This window comes from Gobius niger, assembly GCF_951799975.1.
Source record: "Gobius niger genome assembly, chromosome: 8".
NCBI lineage: Eukaryota > Metazoa > Chordata > Actinopteri > Gobiiformes > Gobiidae > Gobius > Gobius niger.
Genome location: NC_136859.1, coordinates 28,703,864 through 28,730,211, shown reverse-complemented (window position 1 = coordinate 28,730,211; position 26,348 = coordinate 28,703,864). Strand labels below are relative to the sequence as shown.

Genomic DNA, 26,348 nt, shown 5'->3' with positions numbered 1-26,348 from the left:
TGAAGACAGATTTACCAGCACGGCCCTGCGTTCAGCCGCAACCGCGTGTGCTTACAGTAAATCACCGACAGACGCCATCCAAGGGGCTTTGCGCTCATTAATCAACTCATTTAGGAACAAGCAAAGAATAATGAGCGATGCGGGCCGTTGTCACTGTCCGGGCTACTGTATGTGTTGGTTGGAACTGATTAGTTGCGGTTATGGTGCTTTTCTTTTGGTTGTTTTTCAGTGGCATGATTTGAGTTTTACTTTAGCCCCTTAACTCCCACCTGAACCGAGCACATGTTCTCCAGCTTTACCCCAATCCAAAAAGCTTCTGGAAAAAAGGTGTGAAAATAGCAACAAAACTGAGGTGAAATCAAGGATGAAAATGTGGAAAAAAGTGAGAAAAAAAGGACGAAAAAGTGACAAAAAAATTACAAAAAATGTACAAAAAAAATGACAAGAATGGATAAAAATGTCACAAAAAGTGAGAAAAATTGGACGAAAAAGTGACAAAAAAAGGACGAAAAAGTGACAAAAAATTTACCAAAAATGTACCAAAAAAATGACAAAAATGGATAAAAAATTCACAAAAAGTGAGAAAAATTTGACAAAAAATTGAGAAAAAATGGACGAAAAAGTGACAAAAAATTGACAAAAAAAAATTAAAGATAAATTTAAAAAGTCACGAAAATTTGGCAAAAATGAGATGACTGCCCAACAAAAAAAGTGATGAAAAAAAATCTGATGATGTGAGGAAAAAGATCAATTTAGTTTTGTAGGTCTTAGCTTTCGAATGAGGTGTTACACTGGCCTACAGGATTTGGGTAAAGCTGAACTGGAGACGATGCTCTCGGTTCAGGCGGGAGTTAAGAGGTTAAGCCTCTGCCGCACAAACGTGGCCAGTGTTATGGTCGGAAAGCTTCGGAGCAGTGTGAGTGTGTGGACTTTGAAGAGTGCGTGTGGCCGGTGGGCATGTGGTCCGCTCGGCAGCCTGTGGTGGTAAAAAGAAGAGAGACCAGGCAGAGGGTCATTAGTGCTCTCTTTGATAAAGTTGAGAGCCCAGGGACACACTCTGAATTCAGCACTGACGCTGCTCCCCGCATTACACTCTTCATTTTTCTGTGAAGTGGAAGCAGTGAGTTTATCCGTCATTGCACTTTCGCCGTCTCATGATGATCATACTTTGGTAATCATAATGGGGTCTTTATTCTTTTTTCTTTTTTTTTGCACACACATGGACTCCTTTCTCGGTCGCCAGTTTCAAACCCAAACCAAAGTAGCAAACAACAGCGCTGACATCATTTACAGTGGGAGGGGAAAGTATGTGAACGCTTTGGAATTTCCTCACATTTCAAAACAGGCAACAAAACAGCCCCACACCATGATTCTCCCCGCACCAGACTTCACAGTGAGGAGAGTGTAAAGATGTAGATGGGTTGACAAATATTCTGTGGACTGATGAACCCAAAGTTGAATAGTGTTGTGAAAATATGATCAAATGTAAATGTTTGGGTTGCGACAAAGCTCTTCGATGCTCCACAGCACCACTGGACAAATATTCTGTGGACTGATGAACCCAAAGTTGAATAGTATTGTCAATGTTTGCATGTTATGGCTTATCAAAATATGATCAAATGTAAATGTTTGGGTGGTATTAGCTTAAGCAGATACTGTTTATTCATTGCTATGATTTTGATGAAGATCAGACCACATTTAGAGACCAATTTAGGCAGAAACGTGAGACATTCCAAATCGTTCGCCTTCTTTTCCCTCCCACATAGTATGATGATAAATACATCAAATTAAGCTGATGAAATTGCTTTTGTCACAAGGCAAAGCATTTCCGGGGGATTTCCTCTTAAACATGAACATTTGAACAAATCATTAGCCACTGCCTGCCATATAAAAACACTTTATGGGTTTACTTTTTTCTGTCTCTTGAGATAGTGGTCGCCTAAGCCTGGACCGCACAGATTTGCAATGTTTTAATTATTAAATCGTCTTAATTTCCTTTTCTCTGCTTATTGATGTGCTTACAAATACACATCACAAGTCATGTTTCTGTAAGCATTGACCATAAACTACGAAGATCAAACCAATCATTCCATTTGCTTTGACATTACATTGGTTATTTGCTTCACTGTTTTGATGTTTGGCGCGGCCCTGTGAGGCATTTTCTTACAAATTTAAAGAACTACAGAATAAAAAAAATACAATCTTCTAATTTAAAAAGATGCCGACTAACATTTACTCTGTTCTTCTCCATTGACTGTTAATTGTGCCGCTGGCTCTCGTGTAACCTGTGGCCCTGTTTTGCATAGCAGGAAGTCGTTTGGCATGCGAGCCGCCCATCCTGCGTCCGCTCCCTAAATAATATATTTATTTCCGCCCGGGCTTTGATGGATGACGTCCTTTGCTCCTGTTGCTCTGCGCAGATGTTGATCAGTCATTTATTCAATCATTTATGAAGCCGCTTGTTGTTTACCCTGATACGGCTCGGACCGGCTCTTGGCACCGAGTCAGAGCGCGATCCCGGATCTTTGTAAAGACATCAAATAGCTAGCAAAGGTCCCCCTGTACAACATTCATCAATGATTCATGTGAAGGCTCGTGGGAAGGCTTTAGAGGGACCTGGACGACCCTGCCGCCTCAGAAATGGACACGAAAAGTTAGTCCCGGCGTGTATCGACTTTAACGTGCGGAGTATTTATGCGCTATTATGTAAATGATCTGCAGGACAGCAGCCAAGACTGTATTGTTTTTGGAGAAAGGTAATGGCACACATTTATCTTCAGACAATGTGGGAAAAAAACGCAGCACTAGCACCAAGTAATGAGGATAGATTTATTCAGTTAAAGGTTTTATTGTGGAATGGGCACACATAAATATTCAGCTGTTTGCGCACAGTGAAATGTTATTAGGAAACATTTACTTAACACTACAGTGCAGAGCCATTAGAGCAACGAAATGCACAAAGTCCAAGTCTGAGCTAAGCAATCATTAAAACAGTTATTATCAAGCTTATATCAGTTTCAGTTTTTAATATTTTGTAGCATGTGTTCAGGCTTAGCACAAACCTACAACCTCTCGATTCTTGAAGTAAAGCAATACTGCAGCTCCACGCAAAGGCCACGCGAGTTCATTCTGAAAAAAATGATAATAATACACAGTGAAAAATCATAGTATTATAGCAGTAAAAGCAAAAGTATTGCTTCAGGCATTATGTAAATCCATTTGAGTCATTCAGAATTGACAATATAAAACGCCCAGCTTGGTAATTTTGATCAAGATCCTTGTTCAAGATTGCTACAGTCTCCCTCTGCTCCTGAAAGGTTGCCCTGAGGCACTGGTCAAAGGATGGGTCAATTGTAGAGGAACAATCGATGGGGACAAACAAAAAGTTTACAAATGAACAAACCCACAAACAATGCTTAAAGATTCTCTATGTCTCTCTGAGTCTGTATGAAATCTTAGTGTTTCTTTCATATTTTTTCTGAACTTTCAGTGTAGTAGTTTCTACCAATAGATACAAAATGTATTTGATTTTGTAACATTAATATAGCTTAAAGGGACTATACAGAGTTAAAAAATGTTAAAACTAAATATTTTCCTCCCCCTACATGTTCCAGCCATGTCCTAATGTGTAGAATGAGCCCAGACATATTCACTACAACTGCCTCTTAAATCCTGCACTGTCACTCAAAAAGTTGTTGCTTCGGGTATATAGAGACTGCAGTTACACATAAGACCTGAGGTGGCAGTAGTGAGTATAAAAAAATACCAACTTGCATCCAGTCTCTTTAAATAAGGACATAAATATATATTATGGTTTAAAAGACATTTTGAAAATCGATGTTACCTGCATTAGACTTCATTACTTGTATTACATTACTTTCAAAACACCGACATGTCGATTCGCACGAGTCTAGAACTACCTGAGGACCTCGGAGTTTGTCAAATTAACTTCCAAATTATCGATATGGCAGCTTCGCGCTGGCATAAACACTCAGGTCCCGAGGTCATCCTAATCCCGTCCAAATAGGTTTACACTGCCCCACAAGAAATGTGATAATATCAATAATTAAACGAGGTGTGAAGCCACTGTTGTGGTAACCAATAACACTAGGAATACTTTTCAGTCAAGCCCTCCCTCTCCTCTCCGCTTGTCCTTGTGTAGCCCTTGTCCGTGCTGCGTCATGCTCCCCCCACTGGCCCTGCTCTCCAGCCGCTCTCGTCTAGACACTTGTCTTCGTCTGCGCTCACCTCTGAGTCCCCTGGGCGCTCCGTGCTTATGAATCCTCCTCCGCCTCTCACCTCCGCTATCCTTTCATCTGGCCACACCACTTCCTTTGTCATCGTTTTCCGTATCTTCCTCCGCCGCCAGACATAGTGCCCATGGGCTGATCGAGATTTGGCCACTGATACGGGCGCTTATAAGAAGTTGCATTAACTTTTCTTTTTCTTTTTTACCGCAGCTTGGCCGGGGGAGATAGAGAGGGGGGCAGTGGAGGTTTTAAATGGGCCGCTGTGAGATGGCATGGGCGAGATTGCTTTTAATCCGTCTGGAGATGTATTGTAGTAGGTCTTGTGTTTCTCGTAATTAGCTTTAAAGGGCAGGACTGTGAGGGAGAGTTGCCAAGACTTGGTCTCTTGGCTGTCTGTGTTTTATTGGAATAAAGGAGTCTCACTGGCGCTTGTTTGAGCCTGTTTTATCCTCGCCTGTGACGTGGTCCTGGATTCAGCGGTGAAGACGTGGTGTTCCTGGTTCAGTACTTGTTTGGGAGTTGGTTTTGTTTTGTTTTGGGTTTTCTTTGGGTTTTCGACACAGTGTTTTTCAGGTCTAGGCTTGATTTTGATGTGGCCTCTGTTAAGGTTAAAGCTGGGAAATGTCTTCTCCGTATTTGAACCCGTCAGGAGCAGTGAATGATAGCACTGGATTGCGCCGTTTTGGCTCATATAATACCTGATGAGACCTTCATGAACAGTTGTAATGATCCAAATGTTCCAATGTGTCCTGATGTAAACAATCGTAATGGTTCCAATCTGGTTTAACACTTCCCCTTTTTGTGTTCCTTTCTCCGTAGCTTTTCAAGAGTAAAGTTCTGGAGCTGGGAGAGAAGTTGCTGCCCGCGTTCAACACGCCGACCGGAATCCCCAGAGGAGTCATCAACCTGGGGAGGTGAGTCTCCGGCCGCTGTTCTCCTCTGAGTGTCCTCTGTCCCACAAAAAAAGATGGTAGACTCGGGCTCTTGGCAGCCATTCGTCACCACACTCTGGGACGTGTTCACACTGGCACCTGCTGCAGAGGGTTCACGCAGAGATGATAATGATCAGCCAAATGACAAATAACAGGGCATACCTCGAACACTGCCAAGATGTACTAGTAGAGAAATGGTCACTGTGCACTTCAGAGGGAGTTTTAGGGGTAAGAACTAATTTGGACGGTTCTTCCGAGCGTTTAACCGTCTGATAATATTGTTACCTGGACTTGTGACATGTTTCATTCGTGCGCGTAGCTTCACTGTGTTTTAAAAGTCCGGACAGCTTCAACAGACTCTTAACCTCTTACCACCCGCCTAAACCAAATGCATTCTGTCCTCTTTGGCTCTTATATAGGCCTGTGTAACACCTCATTTGAAAGCTAAGACCCACAAAACTGATCTTTTTCCTCGCATTGTTGCTGTGTTGTGTCACCTTTTGTATGTTTTATTTTCTTTTTTCTTTTTTGTGACATTTTTGTTGAATTTTTGTCACTTTTTGGTTGAGTTTTTTGTCACTTTTTGTTGGATATTTGTCACATTTTTCTTGAATTTTTGTGACATTTTTCTTGAATTTTTGTCACATTTTTCTTGAATTTTTGTCACATTTCTCTTGAATTTTGTCACTCTTTGGTTGAGTTTTTGTCACATTTTTCTTGAATTTTTGTCACTCTTTGGTTGAGTTTTTGTCACATTTTTCTTGAATTTTTGTCACATTTTTGTCGCATTTACATCCTTGTTTTCTTCTCATTTTTTGTGGCTATTTTGGTGCTTTTTTCCCATTTTTTACTTAAAGCCACACCATGTAGCATTTCACCCAATAAATAGAATACAATTCAAGCATTTATTTTATGACTGACATTTTTATAATTGAAAAATGCATTAAAAAGATGACCAAACAAAGATGTGTTGGCTTTGAGCGACTTACTGTAGCTCTCTCTACTGGGAGCGGGGACATTTCCAGCTCGTCTCCATGCAGATGTTGAATAAAGGCCGCCAAATATGAGATTTATTTAGGTTAGGTCCTCATCCAAATCTACTTTTTGATTACCCACTGCGAAACTAGATGGTCATGTTTTTGTATTTCTTGCTAAAGAATAATCCAAAATGTTACACAGTGCGCCTTTAAAATTCAAAATACCTACAGGCGCAGTGGTTAGTGTTCTTGCTTCACAGCTAGTAGGTCCTGGGTTCCATTCCCACCTGGACGGGGCCTTTCTGTGTGGAGTTTGCATGTTCTCCCCGTGTCTGCATAGGTTTCCTCTGGTTACTCCGGTTTCCACTACCATTAAAAACATGTACAATAGGCCAGGATGATTGAGAGAGTGCTGTGAGAGTGCGAGTGAGGGACGACGGATGGGCTACAATCCTGCATGGCGTGTTTACATGGCACGAGACCCATGTGTGGTCATTAACATGCACTGTCCCGACCAAATGAACAAATACATATAAAACGTTTTAGCCGTACAATAGAATAGTATTTGAGGGCCCTGGGGGTACGTGAGCACTTGGCTGGGGGTCCTTGGAGTGAGTTTGGATTGGAAAAAAACGGTGAAACCAAGTCATATTTCAAAATTAATTTAAAGGGAATGTTCATTTTAAAGAGAAGATGCAAGTTGGTCATTTTATGCTCACTACTGCCACCTCAGGTCTTACATGTAACTGCAGTCTCTGTATTAAGCTCGTGCATGACGGCTTTTTGAGTGACAGTGCAGGGTTTTAGAGGCAGTTGAGGTGAACATGTAGGGGGATGAAAATACTTTGTTTTAACATTTTTAAAGTGTTATAGTCCCTTTAATAGTTAATAGTAAAATCTTTGAAGTTAAGAGTATTTTAGATTCGTTTTGAAAACAATAGTGAAACATTGTAAGATGATAAATCAAGTTAACCTCTTAACCCCCGCTTCAACTGGGCACAGTGCACAACAGTCTACCAAATACTGAACAGAGTTTAGCTGATCACTTTGACAAAGGTTCAGCAGGATCCTCATGATAGGGGATACTCTGATTATACATAAACGACTTTAGGGGGTACACAAGACAGTAAAGGTTGTGAACCAGTGAGCTAGAACACAAAGTAGTAGACTAATATATCAATAGTAAACTCCTAGTATAAGCTTAATATGGACGTTATCTAGTTACAGCTAACAACCTTGGGGGAAAAGACTGCATGCAGCCTTGTTGATGTTGATGTTTCTTGGCTGGGTGTGTTCAGTTCATGATCTCAGTGGGACAGACTTTTCATCATGACTATATTCTTCATCACACACTAATAGGATGTTGGACCTTAGTGACACCTGCTGCGAAATCTATGACGCTGTGCTGCACTCTGTATGTTTTCTGTTGTATCTTTACTGATGAGCTAAACCACACCACAATTATCCACCATCCAATTGGAATTCAAAGTCGAATCAGGCTTGTTTTTTGTTTTTTTCTCGAGTGCAAAAGGGGTGCATCGCGTCCTCACTCGGAAATGTTTGCACCCTCAATTTGCGTCGTCCTGCGATGTAATTTACTAATGAGGGTAACTCTGATGCATCCTAAGTTAAATGGGTCTGAGTTGAATACCAATTACCGGTAGCGAGTTTCTGAATATTCTGTCTCAATTCTGTCTTTTGATGTGTGTAACACCTGCTGCTCTGGGATATGTGGAAATATTCTAAATAATTGTGGAATGAAATGGGGAAAAAGGATCTAAAACAACAAATCTAGTGGCACTAAACGCATTAAAAGCATTCAGTCCGTGCTTCTAAACTGCAGTCGCTCCTCTCCTTTGCCCCTAAATTCAACATAAGCGATATCCATTTCAGAGAGACAGGTGTGATGTGTAATTGGCGCCATTAACGCTGTCTGAATCTCATTAAGTGCATCCGTTTTAAGTTTTCCGAGCTTGTTGTAATAGCCTCTCGAGGCGGCTCGTTCAGTCAGCTACGCCGCACCTGCTAAATAAAAATCTCAGTCCTGAAATGCCGTTAAATTATTAGCGACAGTCTGATGCCGACAGTAAACATTAACATCTCTTAAATGAAGGGGAAGTCGATCTCTAATTCGTTCACGTTGCTTGGGAATTGTCTCAAAGTGGCATCTTCTTTTTCGCAGATGAAATATCGTTAGCAAGTTATCGTAAGTTTTACACAGTCCCTTTTATTAACCTTGGAGCAGCTGCCGCCTTTGTAATCACAGTAACTCCCCGAGATGAAGAATTTAATCTGTGTGTTCACAAAAGCTTTCGCAAAAATCATATGAATAATATTTGCATTTTTAATTGGAGTCATTTCCAAACAATTACCTTTCTTATCTCGCGCTGATCTTCGCCTGTTCATCTTGGTGCCGATCACGGAGCTGTCTGTTGACAGAGTGATTTGAGGACACGCGGTTTTGTCCTGTCAACAAATGTTTTACATGAATTTAGTGCGATCGGGAGACGCATCGGTAACTTCACAACCCGTGGAAATAAGCTGATTTGTTAAATTATCGTTTAATGTGAGCTTTTTAGGTTAAACTCTGCAGCGTTTTTGAGTTTAATGTGAACTGTCATTCTTGGAGAGGAATGTTTGTGAGAGAAATGCCCGACATTGATGCAAGCCAAAAGAAAATGTATGTGATATTTTATCAAATTAAAAAAACTAAGTTGTGCTTTGGCGACGCTAATGCTAATTTTAAATGGCTATCTCAGTTAATTGCTAATCAGTGATAAAATATAAAATATATATTACATTTGCGGAAAACAAGCACCCCACTCCCCATGAACGCAGCAATAGAATCTTGTTTATGATAGATTGTAATTCAAAACACCAAACGAATGCGGTTGTTAGTTAGTTTTCACAGTAGTACAGTTCAAACAGTTTAAATGTCAAGTGTCCACGGTGAGATTTTTAACCATGTATCTACACCTTTATTTAGACTTGAAATGTTAAGGCCAGCTCTGTCTCACACTACGGTAATAATGCTTGTTATTGAGGTTATAACAGTGTAGATTTTTTAAACTTGCTATCTTGAGCCAGCCATAGACACATTATCAGTAGACTGTTCCTCACTTCTCCCCATCTACATGATAACACAGAATCTATGATTGCATGTCGGTATGTGGACATACAGGGCATGTGCCAAAAAAGGTGGGAAACTCCACCCACAGCGTGGGCAGAGCAGGGACAAGCCTCCACGGCTCTCCAGGGCCAGGCAATCAAAGCCCAAAGTGAGAAACTTGAAAAATCCATATAACTAAACGCATGGTTGAAAATATGATACTCTCGTCAGTGGTATCACAGGAGGGAACTAACAATTACAAGTCTTTGGACTTCAGCGTTCAGCCTCCACACACACACTAGAGTTTTATACGCCTCTGAGTTTAGAGTTGCATTAGATCCGTGGTTCCCAAAGTGGGGTCCAGGGCACCCGGGGGGCCTCAGAGGCACTGCAGGGCGGGCCCCCAAAGCTTGACTACAAAAAGTACATTTCTTTGCTACATTATACTATTTTAAACCAGTATTTAGCCGATACAGTCATAGTTTAATGTTGCTTTTAAAGTAAATATATTATTACTGGGGTCCCGCCAAGAGATTTTTGGATAAATAAGGGGGCCGAGAGGTCTCGAACTTTGGGAATGGCTGCATTAGATGAACGCACCTTCTTACTTTCTCTGAAATTATCTTTATGCATATTTCCACCCTCATCTCTATAATAATTAGCCAGTGACACATTGGTCCAACATTTTGAACGTGGAACTCATATTTTGTTATTCAATATTATTTATATTCTACTTTAAAAATGTAAATTCTGAATACTGAGTATTTTGTTTGTCAGTCATTCCTAAACCACTGAAGCCCAACCGTGCCCCTCAAATCCTGCTTATATTGATTTTTCCCATAAGCCTTTGAGAGAATTTACTCTGACGGAGGCTAAGCTCTGTATATTTAGAATATTTATTCAGAAAAGTTGTTCTTCTTTCATTTAAAGTAACTATTCTCCAGTTACTATTTTACTGATCTGGAACCATAGTGGGTTTCAAGGCAGGCGGAACTGTCTGTGCTCCATCAGAAACCACTGGTGCATAAGCCACTATGCAAGGAAGTTACTGTTTTAATATCCTATACATTTTAGAAGATAAAAACAAGAGCAATTTGCTTTTGATACCTTTCCAACATGGGTGAACCGAGTGAACACAGCACATGGTTTAATCAAATGATACAGTAAAATGTCAAGAACACAGAAATAGTCTGGGGGAATGAGTAGTGACTGAGTGAACTTGATATCAGTGACTAACATACGGCTCGCAGCTCGGTCTCACCTCCACTCCGCCGCGCCGCAGTGTGTCATCTGTAATCGCCCAGAGGAGAGGCGGCCGCCCACACTCGTCCTGCCGGAGCCCGTACAGAGCCGTGCCCTATCAAATAACTACACCTTCAAAACGCACGCCTTCCCAATACAGCTTTCCAAACTCGCCGTCTTCCAAGACCCTTCCTTGGCACTTCCATCATCCAGCCGCCTCCAATCAACCACGCTGCCAAGCCGGACATCTGCCGGCCGCTTTAATTACCTCATTTTACTCTTGCTTCCAAGAGGCATGGGCACTTGTGAGGTTGTGCGGGGAGAAGTGTAATAACAACCGTATCGATGCTATACGCAAATATCAATTAAGACATGAGGCTGGAACATTAGCAGCCAGTCTCTGGGGAGGAAACTGCTGCAGAAAAATATTAATATTTTGCAGAGGAGGAGATGGCGGGGGTTCTGTATTTGCCAAAGAAAGTGGAGAATGCTTGCGGTTTCAGAGAAAGTGTAGGTGAGCCAGTGTAGGATGGAATTAGCTGGAAGTTGTGTGTGGAGTAATGGTTACGTTCATTTTAATAGGGTGAAATATCAGACTTTATCGGTTATATACAATATCAAAGTTTCACTGTTTTAGTCGAGACTTTTCCTCAGTAAGATCAAGTCTTTCTTGTCCCGAGCTGACCTTGAAAAGGCCATCAATGCCTTCATCAGCTCGAGGATAGACTACTGTAACGCCCTCTACACTGGACTGAACCAATCACTCCTCAATCGACTTCAACTAGTACAAAACGCAGCAGCTCGTCTCCTCTCCAACACCTCCAGACGCTCACACATCAGCCCAGTCCTCCGCTCTCTCCACCGGCTCCTGGTGGCGTTTAGGGTGGACTTTAAGGTCCTGATGTTTGTGTTCAAGGCCATCAATGGTCTGGCCCCGGCCGACCTCGCCGAATTAGTAACGGTCTACGAACCAGCCACAACTCTGCGCTCCTCTGAACACACCTCCCTCGTCACTCCCAAGTTCAAATACAAAAAGTTTGGAGGCCGGTCATTTGCCGCGCAAGGCCCAAAGCTGTGGAACGCACTTCCGGTACAGCTTCGAAACTTCACTGAGTTGAGTGTTTTTAAATCACAGTTGAAGACACATTTTTTCAGAAAAGCTTTCGATACATAGCCACCGACTCGACTGCTGTTTTTATGTGTATTTGTATTTATTGTTGTCTATTGTGATTCTTGTTTTAATCCTGGAAAGCGCTCTGGGCACCTTCTGGTTGTTGTTGGGCGCTATACAAATACATTTTGATTGATTGATTGACTTTTACAATATATGGAAATGAAGCCTATCAGAGCAGAGCCACACTTTCGTTTAAGCTGCAGCGTTCATGGCTCGGCCTCTTCCCAGCTGTGCTGCGACCCACCTCCACCCCATCAATGGCTCTTCTATCCACGGCTTCACCCTTCTACATCCTTCAGCGGTCTCCCATACCACCACCAGTGTCCAGGCTCCGGGGAAACACATCCCTAACCCAGGGGACTCCAAAAATTGACCTGTAAACAACTCGGGACCCTCATTATATAAAGTTATTATACCTGGGGAGAAAAACATTTTAAATCAAATGAATATTTGCAGTTTCTTTTGAAGCATTGAATGGATTTCACAAATTATAGACTTTCTAAAAACAGTAGCTTTTTGTTGTTTCATCTTGAAGTCAACTGTGGACTCCAACCCAAGGCCTTGCGACCCCCTGAAGGGTCCCGACCCCCACCCCCACTGTGCTAACCTACCCATCTGTACCATCTTCAATTCATTTATCAGTCTACTGCCGGGGTCCGATTCCCAAAAATATATATATGACAATAAATCTTTCTAATCGCTGCTTTTGTATGTTTGAGTCAGTCCAGGTTGAATTGTAAGGGTATTGGGCAGGGAAGTGCAATTATGTGAAATTGCAACTTATATTGTTGTTATAAACCACTAAACAATTGCAAAAGAAAATTCTCGAGTAGATCATTTTTCTAAACCCGTGTTGCAGTGAAATGGCAAAATAGCAGAGGTAATTTCAGTGCAGCCAAGTTTAAAAAACAAAGCATAATACAGGAAAACCCCTTGTGATATGTTGATACATTTTGACATCAGAAAAGAGAGACGAAAAAGACAAATTAGCTCCTGCCTTTTGATACAGTCAGTTCAACGTTTGCGATGCCTGTTATCGCCTAAATCCCCTGAGTGACGAACAAACTCTCTTACCGCGAATTTTTCAGTGCTTTGTGCCGTCAGCCCTCGCAGTCATTGTAGCACAATTCCAATCTTTGAAAACAGTTCCATTGAACCCTGCGCTAAATTAATTCAATTAGGTCGACGCAGGTTTTATCTCCGCTCAAACAGGCAAAATGATTTCCAATTACACATCCCCCGAGACACTATTCATTGTCTTTACGTGTTCCTGCCTGTTTCGGCTTTCCGACGCCGCAAGGTCAATTTTCCCACAGCATCACAAGCAACTATTAGCACTGATCCGATTCATGGTTTCATTTCTACCCACAGCGTAATACGTTCTGTTTGTAAAAGAGCTTCATGTACTTTTTTCTCGTATTTTAAAACCAAGCGACGTATGTGCCTTTCTTGTAAGTTTGTCAAATCCTGCGTATTCAGTCAATCTAAAGAGCTCAAAACACTACCGCTGTCATGAGGTTGTGCTCCTTCACCAGAAACACTGTCGCTTTGTGCTCAAGCTAATCCAAGTCTAATCTTTTGGCATTGACAGCTCATAGCTATTGTTTATAGTCTTATTTATAAGGCTCATACTGTATAATGCAAAATCAACTTGAGCTTTTTTAATTATGTTATGTTCGCAGTAGAGCTGTCGATTTGAAAGTGTCTTCCAGTCTCTTAGGAAATGCAATATCGATCGAAAACAGTTGAAACAAACTTCCAATAGTTTCATTTCCTGATCCTCCATGCGATTCCCCACAAGCCCCTCCCGCCCCCTTCCTCTTGCCCCTTCGCCTGAGAGATCGAAAGGTGAGGAAAGCATGTCCTGGACACGTAACATGGTAAAAAGCTCTAAAAAGTTGATTTTGAATAATACCCCCTTGAAGAAATGAAATATGCAGAATAGTTACTTTGTTTGTGTAGTATTTGGGCATAAAAATGACATTTTGGTAGCTCTGTGATGAACAGAAGTGAAATAGATGACGAACTTGAAAAGAGTCACGATCTGGACATTTTATATATATATTATGGTTTCTTTTCTTTCTTTTTCTTTCTCAAGTGTGTTTATATAATTTTGAAAGCGGTGGAGCATAAAATACTGTACTAAAGCTCAGGTTCCCCTAGGTGTTTAAAAAAAAGTGGAAATAATGAGTGATATTGGACCGAAAAGGGTAAAAAGATGGAGGGAAAGGTGCCAGTTCAGCTCATTACCAGACTTTGATGATGTGGATAGTGTTGTTTTAAGCACTGTAGCACCTTTTAACTCTATTCTCCAAACACTGCCAGCACCCTGCCTGCACCTTCGCTTCCGATTGATTCTTCTCTGGGGAACAATCGGCTGGAGCCGCTAACAACGTCTCCCCTAAACTTTTAATGGACACATTTATCAGGCTGCCAAACTCTCCGATCTCCCCGGCAGCCACCTCCTCTCACCCCTACACTCTCCGCATACCGTCTTATAAATTCACTTCAACTCATTATGAGATGTTTCGACTCCAGCAGCATCTATTAGGAGGATATGTAAAGTCATCGTGGCCGGTGCATAGGCGCGCATTAGCCGCTGTGGAATGACACATTAGCGAGTGTTCAATTTGCCGGAGATATTACCCACGCTGCCTCCAGGAAACAGACGAGATTGTAGCACTGGGATGACCTTGTTCACAAACTTGGCAAACGTACCACGAGTCTCTCAAATTTCTATATCCACGTCTAATTAAGAGAGTTGATTTGTGTAAATTATTCATTATTCTACTTCTGTTGTCGTTAATGAGCAGATAAAAAGTCAATTATTCACAAATTAGAGGCCGGAAAAAGGGAATTTTATATGCATTGTTACGAAAGAAATGTATTTCTTATGCATAAAAGCCTGTGAAATATATTAAATATTCAATTATAGTGTTTGACGCTAACTTTGAAACAAAGCTTTGGTGCTTTTGATGTATCACCCACAAGAAAAAGACTTTTGAGATCAGAAAAACATTGACTTCATCAAATTTCATCATTTAAGATCTGCGATGTTTCATCATTTCATTATTCTTTGTAAACAGCTGTATTCTTATATCCTCTAGATTAAGGTATAGCCACATTTTTGTGGGGCACAAGTTTTTCAGACTTTCAGTCTAGTATCATGCATCAAATAGAAGCTGTGACATCTGAGTTTTCAAATCCAGACTGAAGACCTTATTTCATAGCTAATTTTATCTGATCATTATCACTTTATCTGCTGCCCTGAGGTCTTCATTTTGTTTTAATTCATTTGAATTCATTTTAACTCCTCTTACTGATGCTTTATCACTGTGCTTTCCCTATTGTGTGTCACGTGTCAATTTTTACTTTTTGTTGTTGATTGCTTGAAAAGTGCTTTATGAATAAATGTCGATTGCTTTACAATCGGTCACACGCTCATTTTGTTGGACCGCATTTAGCTTTGATTACAGCACATTTGCTGTGGCATTGTCCCAATAAGATCTTGTAGGGCTGGGCGATTATTAGACTTCTAGCGTCACAGTACAACATCCCCAAGTCACCGCTTCACCAGGCCAAGCAACACACAAACATCTGCAAAGGAGTCGCAAAAAATTGGAATATTTGAAGAATGTCAACGAGCGCATGTTTGTGTGCGGAGCCTCAAAGAGCCACGAAGTCACGGAGTGAAGCTAACAACTTAATATTTGCAAGAAATTAGTAAACCTCGCATTTATTATTAAATAGGACGATCACATTTACAATTCACTGTTAGAAAACCAGCTTATCCTCCGCTGCAACTTCAAAACAAATCCACATGGTCCAAATAGCAATCGATAGTTTTCCTCTTCGAAAATGTAAACCCTTCATCCGCGTGTGCACGATTAGATTAAAATTCGATGAACTGTCCCGCCCTAAGATCTTGTATTGATGATGGTAGAGTGCGACCACTGGGCGAAGCCCTCTCCTGCACATCCCAAAGATTACTGGTCGTTCAAGATGTTCAGGATAAGGTCAGCTGATCTCATTCTTCGGGCACACAGTGTTGTTGTTATTTGTGACTAAAGTTTCCAGGTGTAGTATTTGTGTTTGAGACAGTAAAAACAACAAGGACGACGTCTCTGTGATATAACGTTCACACACAAAGCCAGAAGATTGGCCCGATTCCTGGTTCGATCGTCGAGTTCCAGTTGTGTCCTCGGGCAAGACGCATGATGGATGATGGGCGGACAGGCAGTTAGTTGGCACAGATCGGCGGATAACCTGCTGTGCGTGAGAGGCGTGAACAGATAGTGCAGAGTAAAGCGCTTTGTGTAGAAACATGAAGGCAAAAGAATGAAAGTGGTTTTGTAAGCATTCTGTCTTTGCCGTCAGAAAGTCGCTGCAGCTCAAGTTTTCGTCCGGCTTGTTGCTTGAAAGTCAATCTGGCAGGAGAACAACAGTCTATCACATCGACAATGCAGCGCGAATTAGTTTCTCTGACTTTGCCGCCACAGATTGTGCCGCTCGGAATGCGATGAGGTTCATGGCTACTGTTAGACTTGTTACAAAGAGAGAAGAGAAAAAAAAGCCCCACACAGACATTGTGCTGGCTATTTGACAGGCTTCAAGGATACGAGTCATTCTGCAGCTCGTTGAATAGCGCCACGTTAAGCTGGCATTACCTGAAAAGTTTGAGCTCTTTCGCAACTCCACTTTGCTGCGGGGTGCACTCGAGATGATCTTCTCCTTGATGCGAAACACAATGACTGGGAGTGCATTGACTGCATTTAGGAGACGGCTCCAAGGCTGGTATTGACTGGTGTTTCTTAACTTTCCAAAACCGCAGTGAAACTTTAAAGGTCCTTAACTACAACGCTCTATTCAGGTTTCATATAGTACAACACCATAGAATTGAAAATCTGTATTAACTTACTGTGAAAAGATAACTAAAATAGTCCAATAAACCTTTGACTATTTATTATTTTTCTCTGTATAACTTTACAATCTCAATGTCCTTGACTCAATGCTTCCTGATAATCAAATCAAGAAGTTGTTGTGTTGGTGGTTGTTAGAGATGTATGGATTATGAGGCCTCATGATCAGGCTAATTCTAAGTGGATTGAAGGTTTTAGCAGGTGTATGTTTTTATTTTTTAACAAACACACACTAAAAATAAGGGAGCATTTTCACAATAACAATGCAGACAGTTGCCTTGCCAGAATTTTAAGAAGTGAAAGTGTGTGGGGGAAGAAATACCTTTGTTTTCTGTAGATTGCCTGGCCAAAAAAAGAAGGAGGGAGGGAGGGGAGGAAGGAAGGAAAGAAGGAAAGAGAGTGGGAAGGAAGGAATGAATGAAAGAGGGAAGGAAGGATTGAAGGAAGGAAGGAAGGAAGGAAGGAAGCAAAGAGGGAAGGAAGGAAGGAAGGAAGGAAGGAAGGAAGCAAAGAGGGAAGGAAGGAAGGAAGGAAGGAATGAAGGAAAAAATACCTTTGTTTTCTATACATTGCCTGGCCCAAAAAAAGAAGGAGGGAAGGAAGGAAGGAAGGAAGGAAGGAAGGAAAGAGGAAAGGAAGGAAGGCGGGAAAGAGGGAAGGAAGAATTGGAAGGAAGGAAGGAAGGAAGGAAGGAAGGAAGGAAGGAAGGAAGGAAGGAAGGAAGGAAGGAAGGAAGGAAGGAAGGAAGGAAGGAAGTTGAAATCATGGTGGAAAAAACAACCTGGCACCAGTCATTATAGCAAACTCAGGGGTACTTTTCCAATGAATAAATACTGAAAGAAATATTGGCAAAGCCTCGCAATCTACTTTTGGGTCCTGACCCTCCAGTTGAGAACCCCCAGGGGTGACATTATCACTTCCTATGAAATACGCTCGCAGACTCATGCCCTGTAGAGAATGTTCGACATGCTTCAGGAAAGTTAGGAATGTGCTCTGAGATGGAGAGCACCACCTCACGACATCAGCTGGTGTTTTTGGAGAAGATGTCCAACGAATGTTCATTACTCAAACAGGAATGAAACACAGCTCCATACCGCAGGCTCTTTAAGAAGTGCGCCACAGACAGAATCATGGGCTTTGTTGTCAGCATGCAGTGCTCTGTGTTCTGCCCAGTCCAGTGTTGATAAGTGGCTTGGCTGTGCTCTGTGTTGCAGTGGGACCAGTTGGAGCTGGGGATGGGCCTCGGCTGGGAGCAGTATCCTGGCAGAGTTTGGGACCCTCCATCTTGAATTCGTCCATCTGTCCGAGCTGTCTGGCAACTCCATCTACACCGAAAAGGTTAGAAAAATCCCCCCTTTCCCTCACAGCCTTGACTGAAGACGGAGCAGGAGTTTTTATCGAGCCAGATTTTGGAGTACAAGCCTTGAGCAAACGGCGGCACAGAGCAAGCCATAACCACTCAATGTCCTGTTTATATATTCAATAGGTTATGAATATTCGAAAACTGCTGAACAAGATTGAGAAACCCCACGGCCTCTATCCGAACTTCCTGAGTCCCGTCAGCGGAAACTGGGTCCAACGTAAGTAATAAAAACGCATTACTCATGAATGCTTTGGTTTGATTCTGTCCTCTCACAAGAATACTGACTGCTTTAAGATCACCTTTTTTTTTTTACGATATACAATACAACTATTCTGTACAATACACTTTGTGCCATATTTAGAATATCATACGAGACTCTGGCAATGCAGTTCAAAGCTACACCTAAGGGTTCTGGAAGTAATAATCCCTGTCAAAATTCCATAGAGATTTGAAAAAATATATATATCATGTTGAGTAAAGATTATAGCTGATATAATCTGGCAGGTGGAAACTCATGGACATGAAACGCGCAATTTTGAATAAAATATTTATCCAAAACTTAATAAACCCTAATGTTAAAAGCCTTTTGCCTTATTTTCAACTATTTGGTGTTTTCTTTGTTATAGATTTTACGTACAGAACCAGAGCAGAAACAGAGGCAGAAAACCAGAGCGTCCAAAACAATAAATGGACGGCTGAAACAAATAAATCACTTCCAAATAATGATCAGGGATCAAAATATGTAAATACAAAATGTACAATGAATGAAACAGTTTTGTTTTTGGATTAATAAACACCGATATTGTTTTTTCTAAGGCCAATGCCGGTATGCACGGCCGATATTTTGGGCCAATTTTTTCAAATGTCTGGTAATCCTGTCAAAACATAAAGACTTGGCCACTCCAGTATTCCTTTTACTACTGTAGGTGATTCAATCATAGTTTCTGTCCCAGCTTTGATTAGTTTCCGTTAGCATTAGCATACTTTTGCTAGCCGCATTTTGTGCAGCACTCAAAAATACAATGGTGGAGATTAAAACTGACTCAGCGATGAAATTCTCCAGGTTCTGTGCTTCAAAATGACATGCAGCATGTCCATGTTGACTGAGGTTCAGTTGGTGTAACATGTGTTTAACAAACTTGTTGCTAACCCATTTTCATCCCAATTTTTCACTGACGCCGAGGAAGTTGTTGGAGGACTCGTTTTGAAGGCCTCATTTCGCTCTTTTCAATGCAAAAGGGGAGTCTCTGTCATTTTCAGTCCCGGAGATATCGGCTTTTATCGATCCTAGATTGGCCGATATTGTAAAATCCTCAAATATCAGCCCGATTTGTTGGCCGGCAAATATATCAGTCGACCTCTATTTAAAACAACTAAATTATAATGATAATAGAGATACCGTAACTTCTATTCATGAATCATGTCTTTATTTCTGTATGCATGTGTTAATTTATAGAGAGTTTTGTCCTCCACAGTATCAATGAATATAATAGATTTGTTCTCTTATGGCCACGCTACCTGTCATCACACATAGTCTTTCCCTCCCCTCTCGCACTTTGGCTGCTCTGTCGTCCGTGCCCACTGCCCACCCTGCCCTTCCCTTCACTCTTATATCAAGTTCCCAGCTCTGTCGGCGTGACTCCCGTTGCTCTGTTATTAAAATGGTAATGAATTCAATTACTTCAGAAAATTGGATCTTTGTGATTCACCTGAAAGGGGATGAAAAGCGGCTCTTGGAAAGGCGGCGGTCTGAAAAGGTGGTAATCTGGGTGATTAGAGGGGCTAATTGTTGTGTGGGAACATGCGGAGAAGCTAAATGCTGTATATTTATCGGCGCTGAGGGAACAGAAAGCCCTCCGCAGCCCTCGCTCGCTTATAGGTGCCGGTGAAGGACATACACAATAGCCCCGCGTTCACCTTGTGTGGAGGAGTCCGCCGTAGCTGCGTGCAAGTGGATGGGTTCAACGCGCCTCCGCCTCTGTATTGCATTCATTACAGAGCAGACACTGAAATGAAAAGATACTTGTGTCAATGCCTGTTACATTACTGGGGACACTTTCTATGAGAGGTATTTGATTATATAAAGTGAAGGATGGAAAAAGTCTATTTAAATTCATAAAGCCATCCTGCATAACATTTTTACTGCATATGAAATACAAGAGGTAATTTCAGTGCGGCTGTTTATACTGGTGAAAGATGTCTTTACTGTGAGCTTATCTGACCAGGCTCGCCACGTTGCAAGCAGTGCGACATCACCAGCGTCTCCATGGAGATGTTACTGCTTAATATGTTCAAACCTGAGCTGTACATGCATTAGGTCCTCCCGCAAATCTTTTATTTTGATAACCCACTGCAAGAATAACATTGCCAGCTGGAGCCGGTGGAGCAGCGTATGACCTGGAATGTTCTGCATTGTGGCTTTAAAGATGCCGCTTCATATTTCACCCCATTAACTGAATAAAATGCACTTGTTTTATAACAGGAGTAATTGAAAAATACCTATAAAATGATAATAATAATAATGCATTGGTTTTATATAGCGCTTTTCTGGACACTCAAAGACGCTTTACATTGCATTATTCATTCACCCCATACTTGGTGATAGTAAGTTACTATTGTAGACACAGCTGCCCTTGGGGTACACTGACGGAAGCGAGGCAACCAGTCTGCGCCATCGGCCCCTCCGACCACCACCAACCACTCACTCTTCGCTAGGCTTCCTGGTGTTACCAAACGGTCTCCCATCCAAGTACCGACCAGGCCCTTCCCTGCTTAGCTTCCAAGGTCTGACGGGATTGGGCAGAGCAAAGGCGGTATGGCCAAATAAAGGTGTGTTTGCTGCGAGCTACTCATCTCTCCTCAGACCTGACTGTAACATCACTGAGAGCGGGACGTCTCCAGCTCGTCTCCATGGAGATGTGACTAAAGGGAGATAAATATGAGATTTAAACAGGTTTTGTTCTCATCCAAACCCATTCTTTGATCACCCACTGCAAAAATAGCATTTTCTGTGTCGAGCTTTTTTGTATTGGCAACAGTATGATCCAAAGTATTTAGCCTTTTAGTAGAATTGACATCACATTATAGATACATACGGCATGTCGTTATAGAAGGGGGCGTGGCTTCGCCGAGGGGGAAAATAGAATCTTTAGAGAAACACAATTTTCCGCTCTTTTTAGCCATTTTCTGGTGGAATATGAACTTATTTATCACACATATATAAAGTCAAGTGTAAATCGGGCCCATATGGATATTTTGTCGCAGCAGATTGTTCAGTAGAAGTGAAAAAAACGGCAGTTGTAGCAAGCGCTAGCTAACCGTTAGCATTAGCCCGATGCTAACATGTAGCATCAAGTTAGCATTCTCCGTTATTCATGTATTTATGGGCTGTTGAACCACTTTGCTCCTCCCCATGTCTTTGTATCATTATTTAGTAGAAACTATATTCATAATTCAGCATTTGTTACAGTAGTTTTTGAATAATTAAAGAAAATTTACATTTTTTCAAAATTGTTTTCCCCCTTAACTGTTTTCAAAAATGACCATATATGGGCGATTCCAGAGATGCCGTCTGTATCTATGCCTATACTCAAAGGTACATTATGCGACTTTTTATGCAAAAAAAAAAATATATATATTTGTGTGTGATTAATGCAATGGCTGTATGGGTGGTTAACATGGCACCTTTACTTTCCATCATGGTGGCCTCTACAACTTATCTTTTTGTTGTTTCCTTGGGCAAGACACTTCACCCTCCTTGCCTGTGTGACAGTGTATGACTGTGGTGTATGGATGAGCGGTTGGCCGACGGGACCTTTACCGTAACTTGTATCAGTCATTGCTTTGTTCATAGCTCATAGCTGCCTACTCTTCTTCCTCTCAGATCACGTCTCCATCGGGGGCCTCGGGGACAGCTTCTACGAGTACCTGATCAAGTCCTACCTGATGTCAGACAAGACGGACGAGGACGCCAAGAGGATGTACTACAGTGCGCTCGACGTACGGGCATTTTCCTCTCACAATAAACTCGACGCGGTTCCACATGAGAGTTAGATTCATATAGAGTCATGTAGAGTCATTTGCATAGTATCTTCAAGCTGGCTGTGCGTACAATCAATAAAGCCTAAGGGCCAGAATATATCTAGCTTTTTAAAAACAAAAATGAACTTTACTTCAGCTAAACAAACCTCGTCGTATACGTCCTTTCATCAATGCAGCACAGAAGCCCTCCGATCGCTGCGGCAGGTCCCTGTTTGATCAAATAAAATAGCAATCGACCATTATCTCCACAAGACTTTGATCCCGCAAAATATCCAACGACATTAGTTGATCAAAAGGATATCGAGAAAAGGAGTAATTGCGTAGAAAAAGGCGCTTTCAAATTGAGACTTTATGCAGGCTCTTATGCAAGCTCCTGTTCCCCTGCGTACACACGACCGCAATTTAATGCAATCAGTGTTTTCTGTTCGCCGTAATGGAGGTCTGTTCGAATCAGACGCCATGTGAGAGTGTTTGTGACAGAGGAGCCCCTTCGTAGAGTGCTCTGGGAAGAGGACACACGATTCTATCAAGGCCACGCTTCCCGGTACCGCGTAATGGGATTAGCACTGCGATTAGATGCTAACTGACTGCGTTCATGTATACAGGAGAGTACTTTCAGGACTAGCTAGAACACTCTCTTTAAGCATGTACTACTCCCAAGTTCATGCGATCTATAAAAAAACATTGCGACTTCTGAATATTTTAATAGGATAATGTTAGACTAACGTACATCGGTTCCCCAAGGCTGCAATTACACCATCACACACAATAAACTTTAAGATGGCCGCAGAGATTTGCGCCCTCCTCATCAGAGGGTCAGCCCAGAGGCGCAACGGCTAATTACAGTTCCCGTTTTTCCCTGGAGTCTTCGTATTGAAATGGCTAAGGTCCTCGGCGCTATCAAGATGCTACACTCGCTATTTATACCCAGATCTTAGGTGGCGGCACAACTCATTAACTTTGGCATTCAAGTAAAAGTACATTACTAATTAAAATACAGCGTTTGAATGGGAGAACATTTTTCCAATTATACTTAGGCTATGATTAGCGCTAGCAGCCACTAATTAGAGGGAAGTGCGTCAGTCTCGGCTCTCTAGGAAAAAAAAGAAAGTTTCATTTCAGAAAGCGTTCATTGTTTTCATTTGCTTTTGTTCCGTTTTGTTGGAAGCTAAATGGCTGTAATTATTTGCTTTATGACATTCGTGTATACTTTAAACTCATTGGTAAAATGGATTTTGCGGCTCTGCGGTGCGTTCAAATTGCTTGGATTTGGTCCGGCCGACCTTGGCCAAAGCTTTAAACACACCCCTCCGGTCATTGCTAATTTGTTTTTTGACACGCTGTTATTTATTAGCTAATTATTCCCCCGTGTGAAAAGTCTTATGTGTTCATAGTATATCCCGATCCAATGCTCTGCCCTTGTGTTGCGCAGGCGATCGAAACCAACCTGGTGCAGAAGTCCCAAGGCGGGCTCACGTACATGGCTGAGTGGAGGGGAGGGGTGCTGGATCATAAGATGGGTCACCTGGCCTGCTTCTCCGGGGGCATGATCGGGATCGGAGCGGACGACGGCCCGCAGGAGAAGAGGCAGCACTACCTGGACCTGGCGGCGGAGATCACACACACCTGCCACGAGAGCTACACTCGCTCAGGTTAGTACGGCACAGGGGGAAAACCAGGGGGAAAAAGACACGGTTCCATTCACATTTGGATTTCTTGGATTTTCAATTTGTTGTCATTTTTTTAGTTGTCGCTTGATTTACACACGGATTGTCTGATCGATTCAATCTTTTTAAGAAAGCCTCTCTTACTATAAATCTCAAAAAGCAAGTAGTTGTGCAGTTTGGTGGGACACAGAGGCACAAACCAGATAACATGAAGCTTTGAACTTACGGTGTCTGATAGTTTTTTTTTTTGTATTGATGTACATCCATGGGCACTGCAGGTAACAGAAATTAGAAAAGAAAATACAATATACAAATATACAAGGTAAAAAAAAAAGATAAAAAGGAACTTAAAGGAACAGGCTACCATTTTTCCATACTAAGATTTGTTCTTTCCTGAGCTTTGACGAGTTGATACGTTCCTGTCTGGTCTTTGTGTGTGCCCGTGGAAGAGCGTCGTAGCTTCCAACTTCTCCCCCGTTTGGAGCTATAGGAATAACAACATCTTTGGCCGTTCTGCGGGACTGAGGGCACGCACAAAGACCAGACAGTTACACATCAACTTGTTTAAGCTCAGGTAAGAACATATCTCAGTATGGAAAAACTGTGGCCTGTTCCTTTAATGACTTAATAGTCAAAGCCAAAAAGTCAAAGTCAGCTTTATAGTCAATTTCACCACATACAAAATACATTCCAAACAGAGTATTGAATATACGCAGCCCTCAGTAAAAGTGTTTACAATATGCTGTATACACAATTGAGGGCATGGAGTGGGAGAGTTCAGCTTCCTGTCAGCCTGGTGGATGAAGGTATCCTCCGCAGTCTCCTCCTTTAAAGGAATAGGCCACTGTTTTTACATACTGAGATATGTTCTTACCTTAGCTTTGACAAGTTCTTTAGGACCTGTCTGATCTTCACCCGTGCCTTCAGTCACTTAAACACAGTGCAGACGGCGTTAGCATTTAGCCTCTCCCTCTCTCCTCTATAGCTCCAAAACAGGTCAAGATAGAAGCTACCAAGCTCTTCCACGTTTTCCCTATTTAAATATGGTTACGTGAAGTGTTACACTACAAAGTATAATTACACAAAATTAAACAATGTGGATTTTCTAAGCGGATAAAAGGGGGAACTATATTGTAAGGCGTAATAATACCAGGAGTAGTTTGGCATCCGCACAGTAAAGTGAAGATTACTGCGCAGATTTCAAGTAGGCACCAAACAATGACGCCTATATTTCACACCAAATAATAAGTGCCACTGTGGCAAAGACAGTAGTGCGGTAAAACCTGTGGTCTCCAAGTATGGTCTGGTCAAACCGAGCAGCCATGGATGATGAATTATACAACACGTTGCATGAAACTTACATGTGGTATTCTTGTCACATCAAAGCAGACAGGGCCTCCATGACACAGCTGCATGTATTATTCTCAGAGTCGTTTCATTATTTGTGAGGCAAGCTCAAGTTTTACAGAAGAAGCTGACTCTTATTGCCAATTTCGCTCAGCAGATTCTCTGCAAACAAACCCTGTGTTGAAGCTCTTGTGGGGTTTAACAACAAAATAACGTTTTACCCCAGGGCAGCTGTGGCTACAATAGTTAGCTTGGGGTTTGTATGGAGTGAATAAATCATAACAACTGTGTAGCGCTTTGTGAAGCTTGTAAAGTGTAAGCCGTGATTAATATTTCCATATGATGCAGGAGAGTGGTATTCTTCTCTTATACTCATGTCAGTGATATGTCGGTACGACTGTGTAAACATGGACCGACGACAGATGATGTGGGAGGCATGTTTTCTATGTAGTTTAAATGGAAAACGTGTCCTGTAGGAGTCTCAAACAACAGAGAGTATTATATTTGGGGGAGCAATGTAACTTAATAGTGTGACCGAGAACTTTTCACACGTCACAAGTTCTAACTCCATCAAAGTCACTTAAATCTTGCCTGGCCTTTTTTTTTTTTTTTTTTTTTTTCTGTCTGTCACGTCAAGATCAGGACAAAATGTTCCCCGTTCCTAATGTCCTCCTCCCTCCTCTTTCAGACAGACTTCACTCACCTGTGAATGGCACTTTAACTGTCTGCTGCGCTAATTTCAGAGCCCATTAATGTGCCTCCCACACTTTTAGAATAGATGGTTTATGGACAAGCAATATTTACCGAAATGCACACTGCCTGACCAAAAGCATCACCATTATCCTCAAAGATCATTCATTACACATTGTAGTTTAAGTCGCAGCAGTACACAGGGAGCATTAGACGTGTTGTAGATGTAGTGTGAATGAAAAGGCGAGCGGTTCTTGGTGGCTTCTCCTCCGCACACAGACGGCAGGACTAATAAGGAAGGGAGCAGCGAGAAATTAAAGTTCTACATTATTGCCTAACACCTCACAGCTGCGGGAAGGAGCGGGAGACTCACAGGTGATTAAAACCCATGATCGCGCGGCCTTGTAATGCAGCAGCAGCAGCAGCAGCAGCAGCAGAGGAAAAAGTGCAGGGAGTGATTCACGGCGTGGGAGAGTAAACACTGGTAAAGATATTTAGCAAATCTGGTGAGGGTTTAACTTTTGAAATTAGGTTAAAAGAAGAAGATGCTTGGGTTCAACCTCTTAACTCCCACCTGAACCGAGAGGATCTTTTTCCTCACGTCATCAGATTTTTTCATCATTTTTTTGTTGGGTAT

At 41.9% G+C, this 26,348-nt stretch overlaps 1 protein-coding gene across 2 annotated transcripts in view; it reads left to right on the top strand.

The window, feature by feature from the left end:
- The window catches only part of LOC306967021 (mannosyl-oligosaccharide 1,2-alpha-mannosidase IA), a 247,917-nt gene that overhangs the window by 211,649 nt on the left and 9,920 nt on the right, over positions 1-26,348 (top strand). The window contains exons 5-9 of one of the 2 annotated variants that reach the window (XM_079561903.1): positions 5,070-5,164; positions 17,815-17,941; positions 18,090-18,183; positions 21,850-21,965; positions 23,440-23,659. In XM_079561903.1, the coding sequence (XP_079418029.1) occupies positions 5,070-5,164; positions 17,815-17,941; positions 18,090-18,183; positions 21,850-21,965; positions 23,440-23,659 (652 nt within the window). The remainder of the gene's footprint in view (positions 1-5,069; positions 5,165-17,814; positions 17,942-18,089; positions 18,184-21,849; positions 21,966-23,439; positions 23,660-26,348) is intronic. The other variant, XM_079561904.1, reaches the window with a different exon arrangement.